Raw genomic sequence first — 14,462 nt, forward strand, 5'->3', positions numbered from 1 at the left:
TTTTTCAGTCTGATCCATAATGGCTGCGGGGTCATGACTCGAGGGTCCGTGAGACATCACAGACGTCAGGAGCCCCCCCCCCTCCCTCTTATGCGGCCTCTTCAGCCCAACAGGGGGCGTTTTCACCATAGAGCTGAGTGGCGTGAGGGATAAATACTGTAAATAAATAAATTAATAAAGCGTGCAGCCAGGCTGAGTTGCATTCCTTGGGAGTTCGAGGCTCAACAATCATAACAATATTCTGTCCTGTTTGGGAACCTGACCACTTCCCAGACGAGGCCTCGGTTCCAGAAGGAAGAGCCTCCTTCCGCGCTGAAGAACGTCCCTCCAACGGAGGCCTCAAAGGCTGCCGTGACCCCAGACACCGCTCCAACCGAGACAAAGTCCCCTTTGTCCCTACAGAGCAAAGCCAAAGGGGTCAGCAGGCCCCCAAATGTCATGTCATTGAGACTGAACCCTGCAGGACCCCACAAAGCAATGGCTGCCAGGCTGAGAAGGTGTCTCCCAACAACACCTCCAGGAAGGACTGCTAAGCGGGGCCCCCAAGCGCCATTCCCACGAGGCATCCCAGAAGGAGACCGTGGTCTACAATATTGAAGGCCCCTGAGAGGTCCAAGAGAACCAAGAGGGACACCCTCCCCCCGTCTAGGTCCCTCTGCTCCTCCCCTCCTCCCCACACGAGGAGGGAAAAAGACTCAGCGGGATGTGGACCAAACCAGGCGACACAGCGACAGGCTGCAAAGGCAACGGGCAAGGAGCAAGAACCACGAGAGAGAGAGAGAGAGAGAGAGTGACTGCCTTCCTTCCTTCCGGCTGTGAATGGGAAAGTGAGCTTCCCAAAGGGAACGGCCTTCAGAGGGAGATGCTGCAGGGCATCACAAGGGTCTCCATGGTGCCCCCTGCAGGCACGGAACAGCCATCCAGGGAGGGAGGGGGGAGGGAGGGAGGGAGAGCTCCCTTGATGGACAGGACCAGAGGAGGGGCAGGATGGGAAAGCCATCATCATAATATATAATAATCATAATAATATAACATCAGAAAAAGAATACAATAATATATGATAAAATATCATAATAATTATTATATTATATCATAATTGTAATTTGACTTTGGTCAAAGCACAGGATCGTATATTTTGGCAAAGGGTAGATTTGCGTGAAGCCCAAAGGAGTGGACCGACATCAAATCGGATAGGATAATGATGATATTGTATTATATTATAATATTATAATGATCTTATCCTATCCGATTTGACATCGATAATATCATAATAAAGCAATAATCATGCAATAGTATAATAATTGTAATATATTATAATGCCCTAAGAGCCCCAGTGGCGAAGTGTGTTAAAGCGCTGAGCTGCTGAACTTGCAGACCGAATGGTCGCAGGTCCAAATCCGGGGAGTGGAGTGAGCACCCACTGTCAGCTCCAGCTTCTGCCAACCTAGCAGTTCAAAAACATGCCAATGTGAGTAGATCAATAGGTACCACTTCAGGTAACGGCCCTCCATGCAGTCATGCCAGTGGCCACATGACCTGGGAGGTGTCTACGGACAACGCCGGCTCTTGGGCTTAGAAATGGAGATGAGCCCCAACCCCCAGAATCAGACATAATAGTTCTGTTATAAAATTGAAATATATTATATTGTGAAATGAGGTAAATCTGTGGAAGGGAAGGGGGCTTGGCTGGGACCTCACGAAGGAAGGCTTTCCCATAGACGGTCACGGTTAGGTTATTCTATAATATAGGGCAGCATTATGATTATTATGTTATTGTGTTATTATATATTATTATTATATTTATTATTTTATTATACTGTTATATTATTATTATATTATCAAATAATATTATAATGTAATATTTTTTTTATTTTTTTTCCCCCCGTGTCAGGAGCAACCGGAATTGCTTCTGGAGTGAGAGAATTGGCCGTCTGCAAGGACGTTGCCCAGGGGACGTTGCCCGGATGTCTTGATGTTTTTACCGTCCTTGTGGGAGGCGTCTCTCCTGTCCCCGCATGGAGCTGGAGCTGACAGAGGGAGCTCACCCGCGCTCTCCCCGGGTGGGATTCGAACCTGGCAGCCTTCAGGTCAGCAGCCCAGCCTTCAAGTCACGAGGCTGTTATCCCCTAGGCCACCGGAGGCTCCTATATTTGATAATAATATTATATAATAACATTCTCTAAAAGTATTATTATTATTATTATTATTATTATTATTATTATTATTATTATTATTATTATTATTATTATTATTATTATTATTATTATTATAACAACTTGGCGTTGCCCAGGTTATTTGACCAAGTCAGTGTTTTTTTTATTGTCCAAAACACATAAGGTGTGGGATGAACCACAACTCCCATCATGCCCGGTTCTCCCCCAGAAACTCCGTCAGGACTTGAAGGTTGTGACGTTGGGCAACTCTGCTCAGGAGCCCCGCCCTGCCGCCCGTCCATCAAAGGAGGAGGGGCGGCACGCAGCCAATGGGGGCCTCCGGTGGGCGGGGCGTCCCGGGCTCAGCCAATGGAAGGGGCGAGGGCGGGCTCAGGAGAAGGAGGAAGACGAGGAGGAAGATGGCGGCGCCTGGCCTGGCCTGAGGCCTGGTCTGTGTCTGTGAGGCGGGAAGGAAGGCGGTGGAGGGAAGAGGACGGAGAGAGAGAGAGAGAGAGAGAGGTCTGTGGGGAGAGGGAGGGAGGGAGGGGGAGGGAGGACTACAACTGCTCCAGTGGTTTCTCTTCATCTGTTTATCCCGTTGTGTTTACATTGTCCATCTGCTCTGTTGTTTATGGGATTTCAATACGTTCTCAGCCGCTTTGGGTCCCGAGAGGGAGGAGAGAGGGATGTAAATAGACATCTGTTGCTGCTATTATTATTATTATTATTATTATTATTATTATTATTATTATTATTATTATTATTATTATTATTAAACCATGCCTGCCTGCACAGCTACACTGTAGTCCAGATCTCACCTCGGCTGGGTTCGGTGCTTTCTGGATGCGGGTGAACTACAACTCCCAGAACCAAGGCCCATTCCCAGTGACCCCTGCAGTGTGTTCAGTGGGTCAAGGGGCTTCTCTGGGCCAAGTCTACTCCCGATCCATTGTCAGTGGGGGTCACAGTTTCTCTAGATGTGGGTGAACTATAACTCCCCAACCCAAGGCCCATTCCCAGTGAACCCTGCAGACTGTTCCATTGGTCAAGGGGCTTCTCTGGGCCAAGTCTGGTCCCAGTCCATTCTCAGTGTGGGTCACAGTGTCAGTGAAGGTACTGCAAGTCCCATCATCAGCGACACGTTTGATCCGGATCCATCCTTGGTTGGGTCGACAGTGCTCTCTGGATGATGGTCAAGGACAAGGGAGGTGGATCCGACATGGGCTTCGAACCCTCGGCCTTTCTTTCTTTCGCTCAGCAGGGATCTCTTGCGTCTGGCTCTTAACCATCTGCACCACAACCCGGTCCCTCCCCCCTCCTCCCCGACCCCCCTCGGGTGTCCTCTGGGCAGTCATGTTATGTTGTAATTACTGTATTTAGGAATTTAGCACCAAAATATCATGATGTATTGAAAACATTGACTACAAAAATGTGTTGGATAATCCAGAACATTGGATAAGCGAGACTCTACTGTACAGTAATTACTACATAGCATTATTTCGTATTGAACTACTTTTTCTGTCAAGTTTGTTGTATAACATGATGTTTTGGTGCTTCATTTGAAAAATCATAACCTAATTTGATGTTTAATAGGCTTTTCCTTAATCCCTCCTTATTATCCAACATATTTGCTTATCCAATGTTCTGCCGGCCCGTTTAGCTTGGATAAGTGAGACTCTACTGTATTTATGTAAGGGGGTTACTCCGTTGGTTATACCAATTCTTTTCAGAGTTTCTTTTACTTTCCATCAAAATATACTCTGGTTTCCATTCTAATTTATTATCCTCTTCTTCTAGCCCAGTGGTTCTCGACCTGGGGTCCCTCCCCAGATGTTTTTGGCCTTCAAATCCCAGAAATCCTAACAGCTGGTAAACTGAACTGGCTGGGATTTCTGGGAGTTGTAGGCCAAACACACCTGGGGAGGGACCACAGGTTGAGGACTACTGTTCCGGCCCTTCCAGTTTTCCTTGCATCGCTAATCCTTTGACTACGTACCTTATTTGGTTGGCATTATGATATAATTTAATATTTGGGAGACCTAACCCGCCTTCTTTTGTGGTTTATACCATTTAGTTTTATTTATTCTGGCTTTTTTTATTTCCATTACGTGCATGTTTAACATAATTTGCCATTTTTTAAATTATTGGTCCGAAATTTTTATAGGTAACATTCTATTTTTTTTAAATAGATAATATTTTCATCTTAATCAATGCTATCCTTGCAAACATTGATAATTCGAGTTTAGAGTATTCTAATAATTTTATATTTATTTCCTTTAATAAATTGAAGAAACTAATTTAATAAAATTAGTTTCTTATAATTCTTTAGTTACATTTATTCCCAAATATTTAATTGAGTCTTTAATTAAATTTTCCCCTCCTGTTTTATTTTTTGATCTCTTCTTCCTGATAATTAAATAAATTATGAATTATATTTAGAACCCTACCCATTAAACTTGACATTTGTCTGCCTGCTGTGAAACCACATTGATCTTCATTGATATACTTCTATATAAATTCATTCATTCCTTTTGCCATAATTGCTGTTAAAAATTTAGCATGTTGATTTATTAATTAAATGGATCTATATGACCCGGGTTTTGTAGGGTCCTTGTTAGGTTTCAAAATTAATATAATCAGAGACTGTTCCCGAGATGGTGGGATCTTCTCTCCTGTTACTATCGTATTACGAGGGCTATCCAGAAAGTATATTACGTTTTGGAATTAAAGATTAACGAAGTATAGGATAAAATATTTATTATATGCAGTTAAAAGCCATACTTCAATAGTACCTTTAGACATAGTACCCATTCAAAATTAGGCCCTTTTCAGAACTATTAATGAGTTTACAAACTTCCTACCCTCTGCAGTTTCCCGCCACGTAATGAAACTCAGCCAGCTGAAGAATGAATGCAGGAGAGAGGAGCAAGCAAAACACCCGCTCTCGCTTCTTTCACTTCTTTCGCAAGATCTCAAGAATCAAAACATTGAGCCTTTCCCTTCCTGTCAGCTCAAGAAAAAGGTGTGGGTTTATCTCTCCTCGCGAGGAGGATCAGCCAGGACTGTGGCTGCTTTTCCTCGGAAGGAGAGGTAAACCCGCGTGTGGAGGAAAGCTGTGTAGCCTCCGAGGAAAAGCAGCCACAGTCCTGGCTGATTCTGGCTGATCCTCCTCACGAGGAGAGATAAACCCACGCCTCTTTCTTTGAGAAAGGCATTGTTTGCCTGTGTTCCAAGTGTAGCCTATATCCAATGTCAGCTGGGTTCAGTGGGTGCGGGTGAGCTCCAACTCCCATATGCAAGTCCCATCGTCCAGTGTCCATCCCCCTCCAAACAGAGCCAGTATGTAGAATAGGTCATGAGGGCTCCATGTACCATGTTTGGTCTTGATCAGTCATTTGTGTGGGTCGCGGTGCTCTCAGGAAGTGAGTGAAGGTATTGGAAGTCCCATCGTCCATGGTCCATCATCCTCCAAACTGCACCTGGGTGTAGAGTGAGTCATGGGTGTTCTCTGTTTGAAGTTTGGTCTTGATGAGACATTGATGGGGGTGACAGTGGTCTCAGGAAGTGAATGAATATACTGCAAGTCCCATCATCCAAGGTCCAAGCTCTTTCAAATCTCACCAAGATGTAGAGTGGGCCATGGTGGCTCTATGTGCCAAGTTTGGTCTTGATCAGTCATTGGTGGGGGTCACAGTAGTCCCAGGAAGTGACTGAAGATATTGTAAGTCCCCTCATCCACAGTCCCTCTTCCCCCAAACTGCACCAGGATGTAAAGTGGGCTACCCTGCACCTGCGTGTCACGTTTGATCCAGTTTTGTCATTCATGGGCATCACAGTGGTTTGTGGGAGGTGAATTGGATGAATGTACTGCAAATCCCATAATCCTTGGTCCACCCTCCGTCAAACTGCTGCAGCATGTGAAGTGTGTCATTTGGGATATGTGTGCCTGGTTTGGTTCAGTTGTGTGATTTGTGGCAGTTGCTGTGGTCTCAAGAAGTGAGGGGAGGTACTGCAAATTCCATCATCCTTGGTCCCTCCTGCCCCAATATACATCAGGATGTAAAGGGGTCGACAGGAGTTCTGTGTGCCAAGTTTGGTCCATTTCTATCATTGGTGGGCATTGCAGTAGTCTGTGGGAGTTAAAGTGTTTGAAAGTACTGCAAATCCCATCATCTGTGGTCCATCCTCCCCCAAATGGCAGCAGGTCATAAAGTGCATTGTGGGGATGAAGTGTGCCAAGTTTGGTGCAGATCCGTCATTCCTGTTGGTCTCAGTGGCCTGGGATAGTGGCGGCCAATCAAAACGCGAGCACATATTCCGCCAGGCCAATCAAAACGCTGATACATACTCCGATTTCACTTTTATTATATATATATAGATTTATTGTGTTTGATATACCTGTTTTAACATTTTATCTTGTAAGATTGTCCTTTTCGATTGTTTTACCGATATTGCTGATTTATTGTTGTAAATTTGTGTTTTTGTTTTGATTTTATATTGTGATGTTGGGCAAGGCCCCATGTGAGCCGCCCTGAGTCCCTTCGGGGAGATGGGGCGGGGTACAAGAATAAACTATTATTATATTATTATTATTATTATTTGTAATTTAGTTTGCCATTTTTTCCAGATTGACAACATTGTTAAGCAAGGGCCTGCTTTTATGTTCTTTAGGTCTTTTATATCTATTCTCTCTCCCATTGACGTTCCCTTTAGCCAATTATTTGCTTCCTTTTCTATTTGCACCCATTTTTTTGATCCTTCCAATTCGAATTCTAGTAATCTCACTAGTTGACTTGCCCCCCATCCACCCAATTCTTGTTTACTGTAATATAAGAAGTTAGCAATTCTGTGTTTGTTTCCTCCCACTACCCATTTTTTGAAAGAATTATCCCATTTCTTCAACAAATTGATAGGGATATTCACCGGGAGGGTTTGGAACAAGAATAAAAACTTGGGCAAGATCTTCATCTTGTAAATTTTTAGCCTTGAGGAGATATCTCGAAATTTCTTTCCCCATGAAATGATTTGTTTGCTCATATTTTTCCATAAATGATTGTAGTTCATTGGTATAATATTATTAATATTTTTTGGTATATCTACTCCCAGGTAGTTCATCTTCTTATTCCCCAGTTTTATTCCCATGATGTTTTGAACCTTCTTAAGTTCTTCGCATGTTAGATTTTTATGTAGAATCTCTGATTTCCCTAAATTAATTGTGAGGCCCGAAGTTTTACCAAAATCCTTAACTGTTCTGACTATTGATTGTAGTGACTCCTCCACCTCCCCTAAAATTATCATAACATCGTCAGCGTATAGATTAATCTTGATGACTTCCTTGCCCACCTTATAACCTTTAATAGCTGGGTTCCTTACTGAATTTGCTAAGGATTCAATGGCCAATGAGAATAGGGCTGGGGAAAGGGGACATCCCTGTTTAGTTCCCTTGTTAATGTTTATTTGTCTAGTTTGTTCCCCGTTAACTAAGATAGTAGCTTTGTTTTGAATATAAAGTTCTTTTATTACCTTACATTTGATTCATAAGGCTAGTGCCAAAGTAAGTAGAGTCTCGAGAACCACTATATTAAATGACAAGATCAGACCTAGAGACAACAGTAGTGTGGCCACTTACGTTGACCAATTTATCTAAACATGTAATAAAAACTGTGAGAAAATACTGGAATTTGGTAAGTGACATACCAGGTTGTGAACATCCCCCTCTTATAGCCCACAGGAGAACACAAAATATCAAAGACATTTTGATTCATTCAGATTTAGATTCCACACAACACATTACTAAATCCAAGAGAAAAATATTGTTTCTACTGTGAATGTAACAGTCCTTTGTTTGATTGTTTAACAACGCCTTTTGTATCTGTTTTCATATTGATGTATTGAACTAAATTTAGGTTTAATGATTTCTGTATTACTGTAATAGTGGATACTTGTCTTTGTCTTTTGATCTGCCCACTCCGCTTCTGAGTCTGTTCAGGGACTTCCAAGTTGCCCATTCTTGGTTTGGCCCTGGAGGAAGGAAGACCCTTGTGGGGGGCCATCCAGTTGGGATTGCCTGGTTTAGCTGCCCAGAGGGACACTCTTGCTGTTGCTGGAGGAACATCAAGAGGAGGGGTGGTTCTCATGAAGCCCTTCCTTGATTTGAGTCTGGTGGGAGGAGGCAGATAGTCATCATCATTGTGATGGCTTTCACAATGTTCGTCATTTCTCTCACAGTTAGCCACAACTTCCCATCACACGTCAGGAAAGGCAATGCCAGCTAACTTGTAGAGTTTATCAACAGGTGTAGGTTTAAGGCCTCCTGTGATGATTCTGCATGTTTCGTTCAGTGCTATGTCCACCTGCTTCGCATGGGCAGACTTGTGCCAGACAGGACAGGCTCACTCAGCAGTTGAGAAAGACAGGGCCAGGGCTGATGTCCTTATTACTTGTGGGTCTGCTCCCCATGCGCTGCCAGTCAGTTTCCGCAGGTTGTTGTTGCGTGCAGCTACTTTGTGCTTGGTGTTCATGCAGTGTTTCCTATATGTTAGTGTTCGATCTAAGGTGACATGAAGGTATTTAGGATGGAAACAGTGTTCGAGCTCTTGGCCTTCCCAAGTAACTTTCAGTCTCCTGTTGGCTTCACGGTTACGTAGGTGGAAAGCACACACTTGTGTCTTGGCAGGATTAGGCTTCAGGTGGTTGTCTTTTTAGTAGCTGGAGAGATCTTTCAAGGCATTGGTGAGTTGCTTTTCAACTGTTTCAAAATCTTTCACTTGTGTTGTTAGGCCCAGGTCATCAGCACTCTTTGTGAGTGGTGGTAGTGGCTGATCGTTCCTGAAGATGTTAAATAAGGTCTGTGCAAGAATGCTGCCTTGGGGCAAACCATTCTTTTGCCTCCTCCATCTACTTTTTCCGGCCCTGAAACTCCGAGCTGGGGCAAGGGAAAGGCCTGTGCAATACAGCTAAGAGGGCAGGGCTGATGGCAAAGTGCAAGAGGCAGATGATAAGTTAAGGCTGGAAGGGCCAATCAGATTAGTACAGTACAAATCCAGGGCAGGGATAATAGTAAAGTGCAAGGGCTGAGAATTAAGTTATGGCTAGAGAGATCCAGTCATTTAGTGAACTGAATCAATCAAAGGCACATTGAAACAAACATGATTTTAGGTCTTTACAAAAAGTGGGCAGGGTTGGCGCTAGTCCCAAGTGTTGTGGTAATCTCTGAGCGGTTAGACTCAATTTAACCCTCTCTGGGGGAAGATTCCACCAAAATCTGCAGAGTTGCAAAAGCAAAGCTGTCAAATACAACAGTTACTTACACTGGGTGAGCAAGAGAAGCCTTTAGGATTGCAATGGACTGCAGAGTCTCAATAAAAGTTCAAAAAGTATTTATTCAGGTAAAAAGAACTCAATTGTAGATAGAAAGGTTTGGGAGCTGTCTAGACTACTATAGACTGGTTTCTAAGGAAAAATAAGAAAGGAAAAATAACAAACATCTACATAGTTACATCTTGCCAGGAGAGACGGCAGGATGCTTCTTGTTAGCTTGAAGAACAAAGAGGGAAGAGAGAACCAAAATGGTTCTGACCTCATGGTCCAGTTTATTGGGGCCATAAAAGACATTCTGACCAATGGGAAGTTAGTATCCCTAAAGATTCACATTTTTACTAACTTCAAAGTAAGGGATGTGACATAAACAGGATAGAGTGAAACACAGTAAAGCCTGTCTAGGCATGCTTTGGAAATAGGGAAAGGATTCCCTCAATCTAACTCTATCATCTATCTAACTACATTTGGATGATTTCCCAACACCAGGAATGTGTGGGCTGGGCAGGAGAGGGTTCAAAGGTCTTTCTGCATGAACCCCCCCCCTCCGGATCACAGGGGTGGGGAGGGCCAGAAGCTTCCTTGAGGCAACAAGGCTGCAGTTGAGGGAGGGCAAGCTCATGCTTCACCACTGGCGGATGCGCTGAGGGAGAAGCACCCGGCTCCTCCTCCTTGTCAATCTCAACGTGGCTTTGAATTAGCCAGTTAGGAATGCAGGTCCTTGTTAGCTTGGAAGATTCATTTGGGAAATGTGGCCGGAGTGACCCTTTGAGATGCTGAGGAAGCAGAGTGGGGAGTCCCTGTGGCAGGGGAGATAACGGCACAACCAATAAAGAAATCCTTGTTCCTTTGAGCATTTAGCACAATCCTGGTAATTCACGGAAACCCATGATCCAGAATATGTTACACCCTTGAATAATGGAAGGAGTTCTGCCTGCCTGCCTGCCTGCCTTCTGTTCCTTTAACCACGTTTGGGTTTGACCCAATGAAATGGGTGTGGCCCTCCAATATTGGAAAAGGGTTCAGTTCTCTCCTTCTATGATTCCTTCCTTCTCTTATCCTGTCCTTCTGTGTTTCCTCCCTTCCATCTTTCCTTTCTTCTTTCCTTTTTCGCTTTGTTTGCCTTGAGCCAGAGGTATGCGGCTTCATGTCTAACCTTTGGCTTCTTCTTTCTTGACCAGGACGTGAGAGTTCTCTGGAGCCACCTCTGCCGTGATGGGAAACGAACCAGCTTCTAGTCGATATTAAGGCATTTGGAAACCAAAGTGCAGTAAGGAAACCAGTCCTCTAGGAAAAAGGATTTCTCTCAAGGGGCTGATCTTGCTGAATTCCTACATTCACTTTGGATTATAGAGTAGAACCATAGAGTCGGAAGAGACTGCATGAGGCACCCAGTCCAGGCCTCTGCCGTGCAGGAAAAGCGCAAAGTACCCCTGACAGATGAGCATCTAGCGTCTGTTTAAAAGATTCCAGAGGAACCTCCACTACATTTTCAGGCAGAGAGTTCCACCGCTCAACAGCTCTAACAGTCAGGAAGTTCTTAATGTTCAGATGGAATCTACTTTCCTGTAATTTGAACCCACTGCTGTGAGTAATCAGAAAGGGAAAAACAAGAATCAAGTGTTCTTATTGGAATTAAATATACATAACACTGCTGACATGGAGGAGAAAGCATATAAATGTATCGATTGTGGAAAGAGCTTTAGTCAGCATGGAAAGCTGAAGACACATCAAAGGATTCACACTGGGGAGAAACCCTATAACTGCCTGGAGTGTGGACAGAGCTTCGCTGATAGTTCAGGACTACGTTCCCATCAAAGGACTCACACTGGGGAGAAACCCTATAACTGCCTGGAGTGTGGACAGAGCTTTGCTCATAGTTCAGGACTACGTTCCCATCAAAGGACTCACACTGGGGAGAAACCCTATAACTGCCTGGAGTGTGGACAGAGATTCTCTAATAATTCACATCTACATAGACATCAAAGGACTCACACTGGGGAGAAACCCTATAACTGCCTGGACTGTGGCCAGAGCTTTGCTCGTAATTCAGGTCTACGTTCACATCAAAAGACGCACACTGGGGAGAAACCCTATAACTGCCTGGAGTGTGGACAGAGCTTCTCTCATAATTCAAACCTACATAGACATCAAAGGACTCACACTGGGGAGAAACCCTATAAATGCCTGGACTGTGGCCAGAGCTTTGCTCTTAGTTCAGGTCTACGTATACATCAAAGGACTCACACTGGGGAGAAACCCTATAAATGCCTGGAGTGTGGACAGAGCTTCACTCAGAGTTCAGGTCTACGTATACATCAAAGGACTCACACTGGGGAGAAACCCTATAAATGCCTGGACTGTGGCCAGAGCTTTGCTCTTAGTTCAGGTCTACGTTCACATCAAAAGACGCACACTGGGGAGAAACCCTATAACTGCCTGGAGTGTGGACAGAGCTTCTCTCATAATTCAAACCTACATAGACATCAAAGGACTCACACTGGGGAGAAACCCTATAAATGCCTGGACTGTGGCCAGAGCTTTGCTCTTAGTTCAGGTCTACGTAGACATCAAAGGACTCACACTGGGGAGAAACCCTATAAATGCCTGGAGTGTGGACAGAGCTTCACTCAGAGTTCAGGTCTACGTATACATCAAAGGACTCACACTGGGGAGAAACCCTATAAATGCCTGGACTGTGGCCAGAGCTTTGCTCTTAGTTCAGGTCTACGTATACATCAAAGGATTCACACTGGGGAGAAACCCTATACATGCCTGGAGTGTGGACAGAGCTTTGCTCAGAGTAGAACTTTACGTTCCCATCAAAGGACTCACACTGGGGAGAAACCGTAGAAATGCATGGAGTGTGGACGGAGCTTTTCATGGAATAAGCTTATACATAGAAATCATAGAATTCACCCTGGAGAGAAAGATGTTAATTGACACCAGAGTGTCATTCTAACATGTACAAAAGCAACTCTTGCACATTTTGGAAATTCAAGCTCAAAGTTGGGACATTTCATCACATGTGGTGTATTGTAGAAAGATTGAACTAAAATATGTTCCATTCTGGAAGGAAACAAGGTTACATGAAACTAGAGTTTTATATGCTGAGAATGTTGGATGATCAATTAGAATGAAAGCATGGGTAGTTACTGTGAGATACTCAAGTAAGAATTGACTGTACACAGGGATGGAAGGAATGTTTTATTCCAAAGCAAAAACAATGGCTTATGAAGACCTGCAAATTAGCCACAATGAACAAACTGACAACAACAACATGGGCAAATGTCAGTTGTAATAGGTATCAATTGGAAGAGTGTTATCAGAAATAGAAGTGTTGTTATATTATCGAAAGGGAGTAGAATAATGAGAGATAAAAATTAACAGATAGAATGAGGCTTTTAGGCACGTATCCCTGTCTGTTTGTTAGTTCAGTTGTGTGTCTATGTAGGTCACTGTTTTGCTAGTGTGTTAGTTTCTGATTTAGTTTTGTATCTCATGTAGTAGTTAGTTTCATGTTCAGTTGAAGCATTATAAATTATTTCTGCCTTCCTTGTATTGTTACTTTTAATTTTTTTTTTTATTTTCAAAAAATAGGGTGATTTATAAGGGTCAAAACGGCTGATACTGGAGGGGTGGGTAGAAATGGCTGACTTATCGATTTTCTGTATTTGAAAACAAATTGTAATGCTTAGAACCGCTATTATGAATTGTGATGCATGTTAACTATATAACTATATAAAATTGATTATAGACATATAATTGACACTGAATCAGACATGTATACAATAAATTAGTCTTGATGTATCAAGGGTGTGTGTGTGTGTGTGTGTGTGAGGAACTGGAGTGTTTGTGTGGGTGCTTGTGAAGAACAGAAGAAACAGGCCTCAAAAGAAAATGGAGTCCACGCAAAGTCTGACATGGGATGGACTTGGCGGGTGAAGCAAGGAATCAGCAAGGCGTCTCTCACCTGGCAAGACGGAACGAGGGTCCAGGAAGGCCTATCCGAATAACCACGGGCAATGAAGTGTGCAGCTGGCACCCCATACGTCATGCAGCCTGAGACTGAGCATGTTTTGAAACCAGGCCGTAAGAACAGAAGGAACCGAAAGAAGGACGAAACTTTAGGCCAGGGGTCCTCAAACTTTTGAAGTGGGGGGCCGGTTGACGGTCCTTCAGACTATTGGGGGGGCTGGACTATGATGAAATAGTCCAAAATTAGGATTGTTGTTGTGTGCCTTCAAGTCATTTCAGACCTAGGACAACCCTAAGTCTAAAGTTCAGGACAGGGGCCAGGTCAATGACCTTGGGGGCCGCATCTGGCCCACGGGCCTTCGTTTGGGGACCCCTGCTTTAGACTATCAAATGCAGGGCCCTCAAAGATCCAGCACGCTTTCCGGAACCGCCGAGACCACGTCTGTCGGGAGAACGTGATCACCTCTTCCGAGCAGGGCCTGTGCGTGAGAATATGGATGTATGGGTCTGCGTGTGGGTGAGAGCTCTCTCGTGATGTGATTTTGATAGGATTGTGATGTGATTATCAATAAATGTTACAATGAAAGTGTTAAAACCAAATTTGGTCTCTGAGCCTCATTGATCCATCGCGATTCCCTAAACACTCTGCATCCATCAAAAGAACAGGAACCCTTTCGGTTCATAACACTTGTATTATTATTATTATTCTGTTAATATGTTTATTATTGTTATCTATCTAAATCTAATCTTTCTTCTAAATCTTCTAGTCTAATCTATCTAAATCTAATCTAAATCCATAATAAAAGTGAAAACCTGTATATGTGTGGATGTGGCACGGGTGTCCACTCACACAGACAGCCTCCCTCCGGCCTCCACAAACAGGCCACCCTTCCCACTGCTGAGAAGCCAGCAAGTCACTCCTTTGCACTGACATTACGGTTACAGCGAGCGCCATGAACATGTAGCCCAAACCCTGCCAATGTCCTTCCCAAACACTACGGCCACAGTATTGAA

At 43.9% G+C, this 14,462-nt stretch overlaps 1 protein-coding gene and 1 long non-coding RNA gene across 2 annotated transcripts in view; one reads left to right on the forward strand and one right to left on the reverse strand.

Annotated features, from left to right (window-relative positions):
- The window catches only part of LOC134294697 (uncharacterized), an 80,446-nt gene that overhangs the window by 22,036 nt on the left and 43,948 nt on the right, over positions 1-14,462 (reverse strand). The window lies entirely within an intron of this gene.
- Positions 5,248-13,284, forward strand: LOC134294676 (zinc finger and SCAN domain-containing protein 2-like). The gene has a single exon (XM_062966266.1). It carries the CDS (start codon positions 11,130-11,132, stop codon positions 12,321-12,323), a length of 1,194 nt encoding a protein of 397 aa, XP_062822336.1. The 5' UTR covers positions 5,248-11,129; the 3' UTR covers positions 12,324-13,284.

Source organism: Anolis carolinensis, unplaced genomic scaffold (genome assembly GCF_035594765.1).
Source record: "Anolis carolinensis isolate JA03-04 unplaced genomic scaffold, rAnoCar3.1.pri scaffold_18, whole genome shotgun sequence".
NCBI classification, from domain to species: Eukaryota; Metazoa; Chordata; class Lepidosauria; order Squamata; family Dactyloidae; genus Anolis; species Anolis carolinensis.

Excerpts from the sequence above, each read along its gene's own strand:
- LOC134294676 (XM_062966266.1), top strand. The coding sequence starts at position 11,130 with ATGGAGGAGAAAGCATATAAATGTATCGATTGTGGAAAGAGCTTTAGT.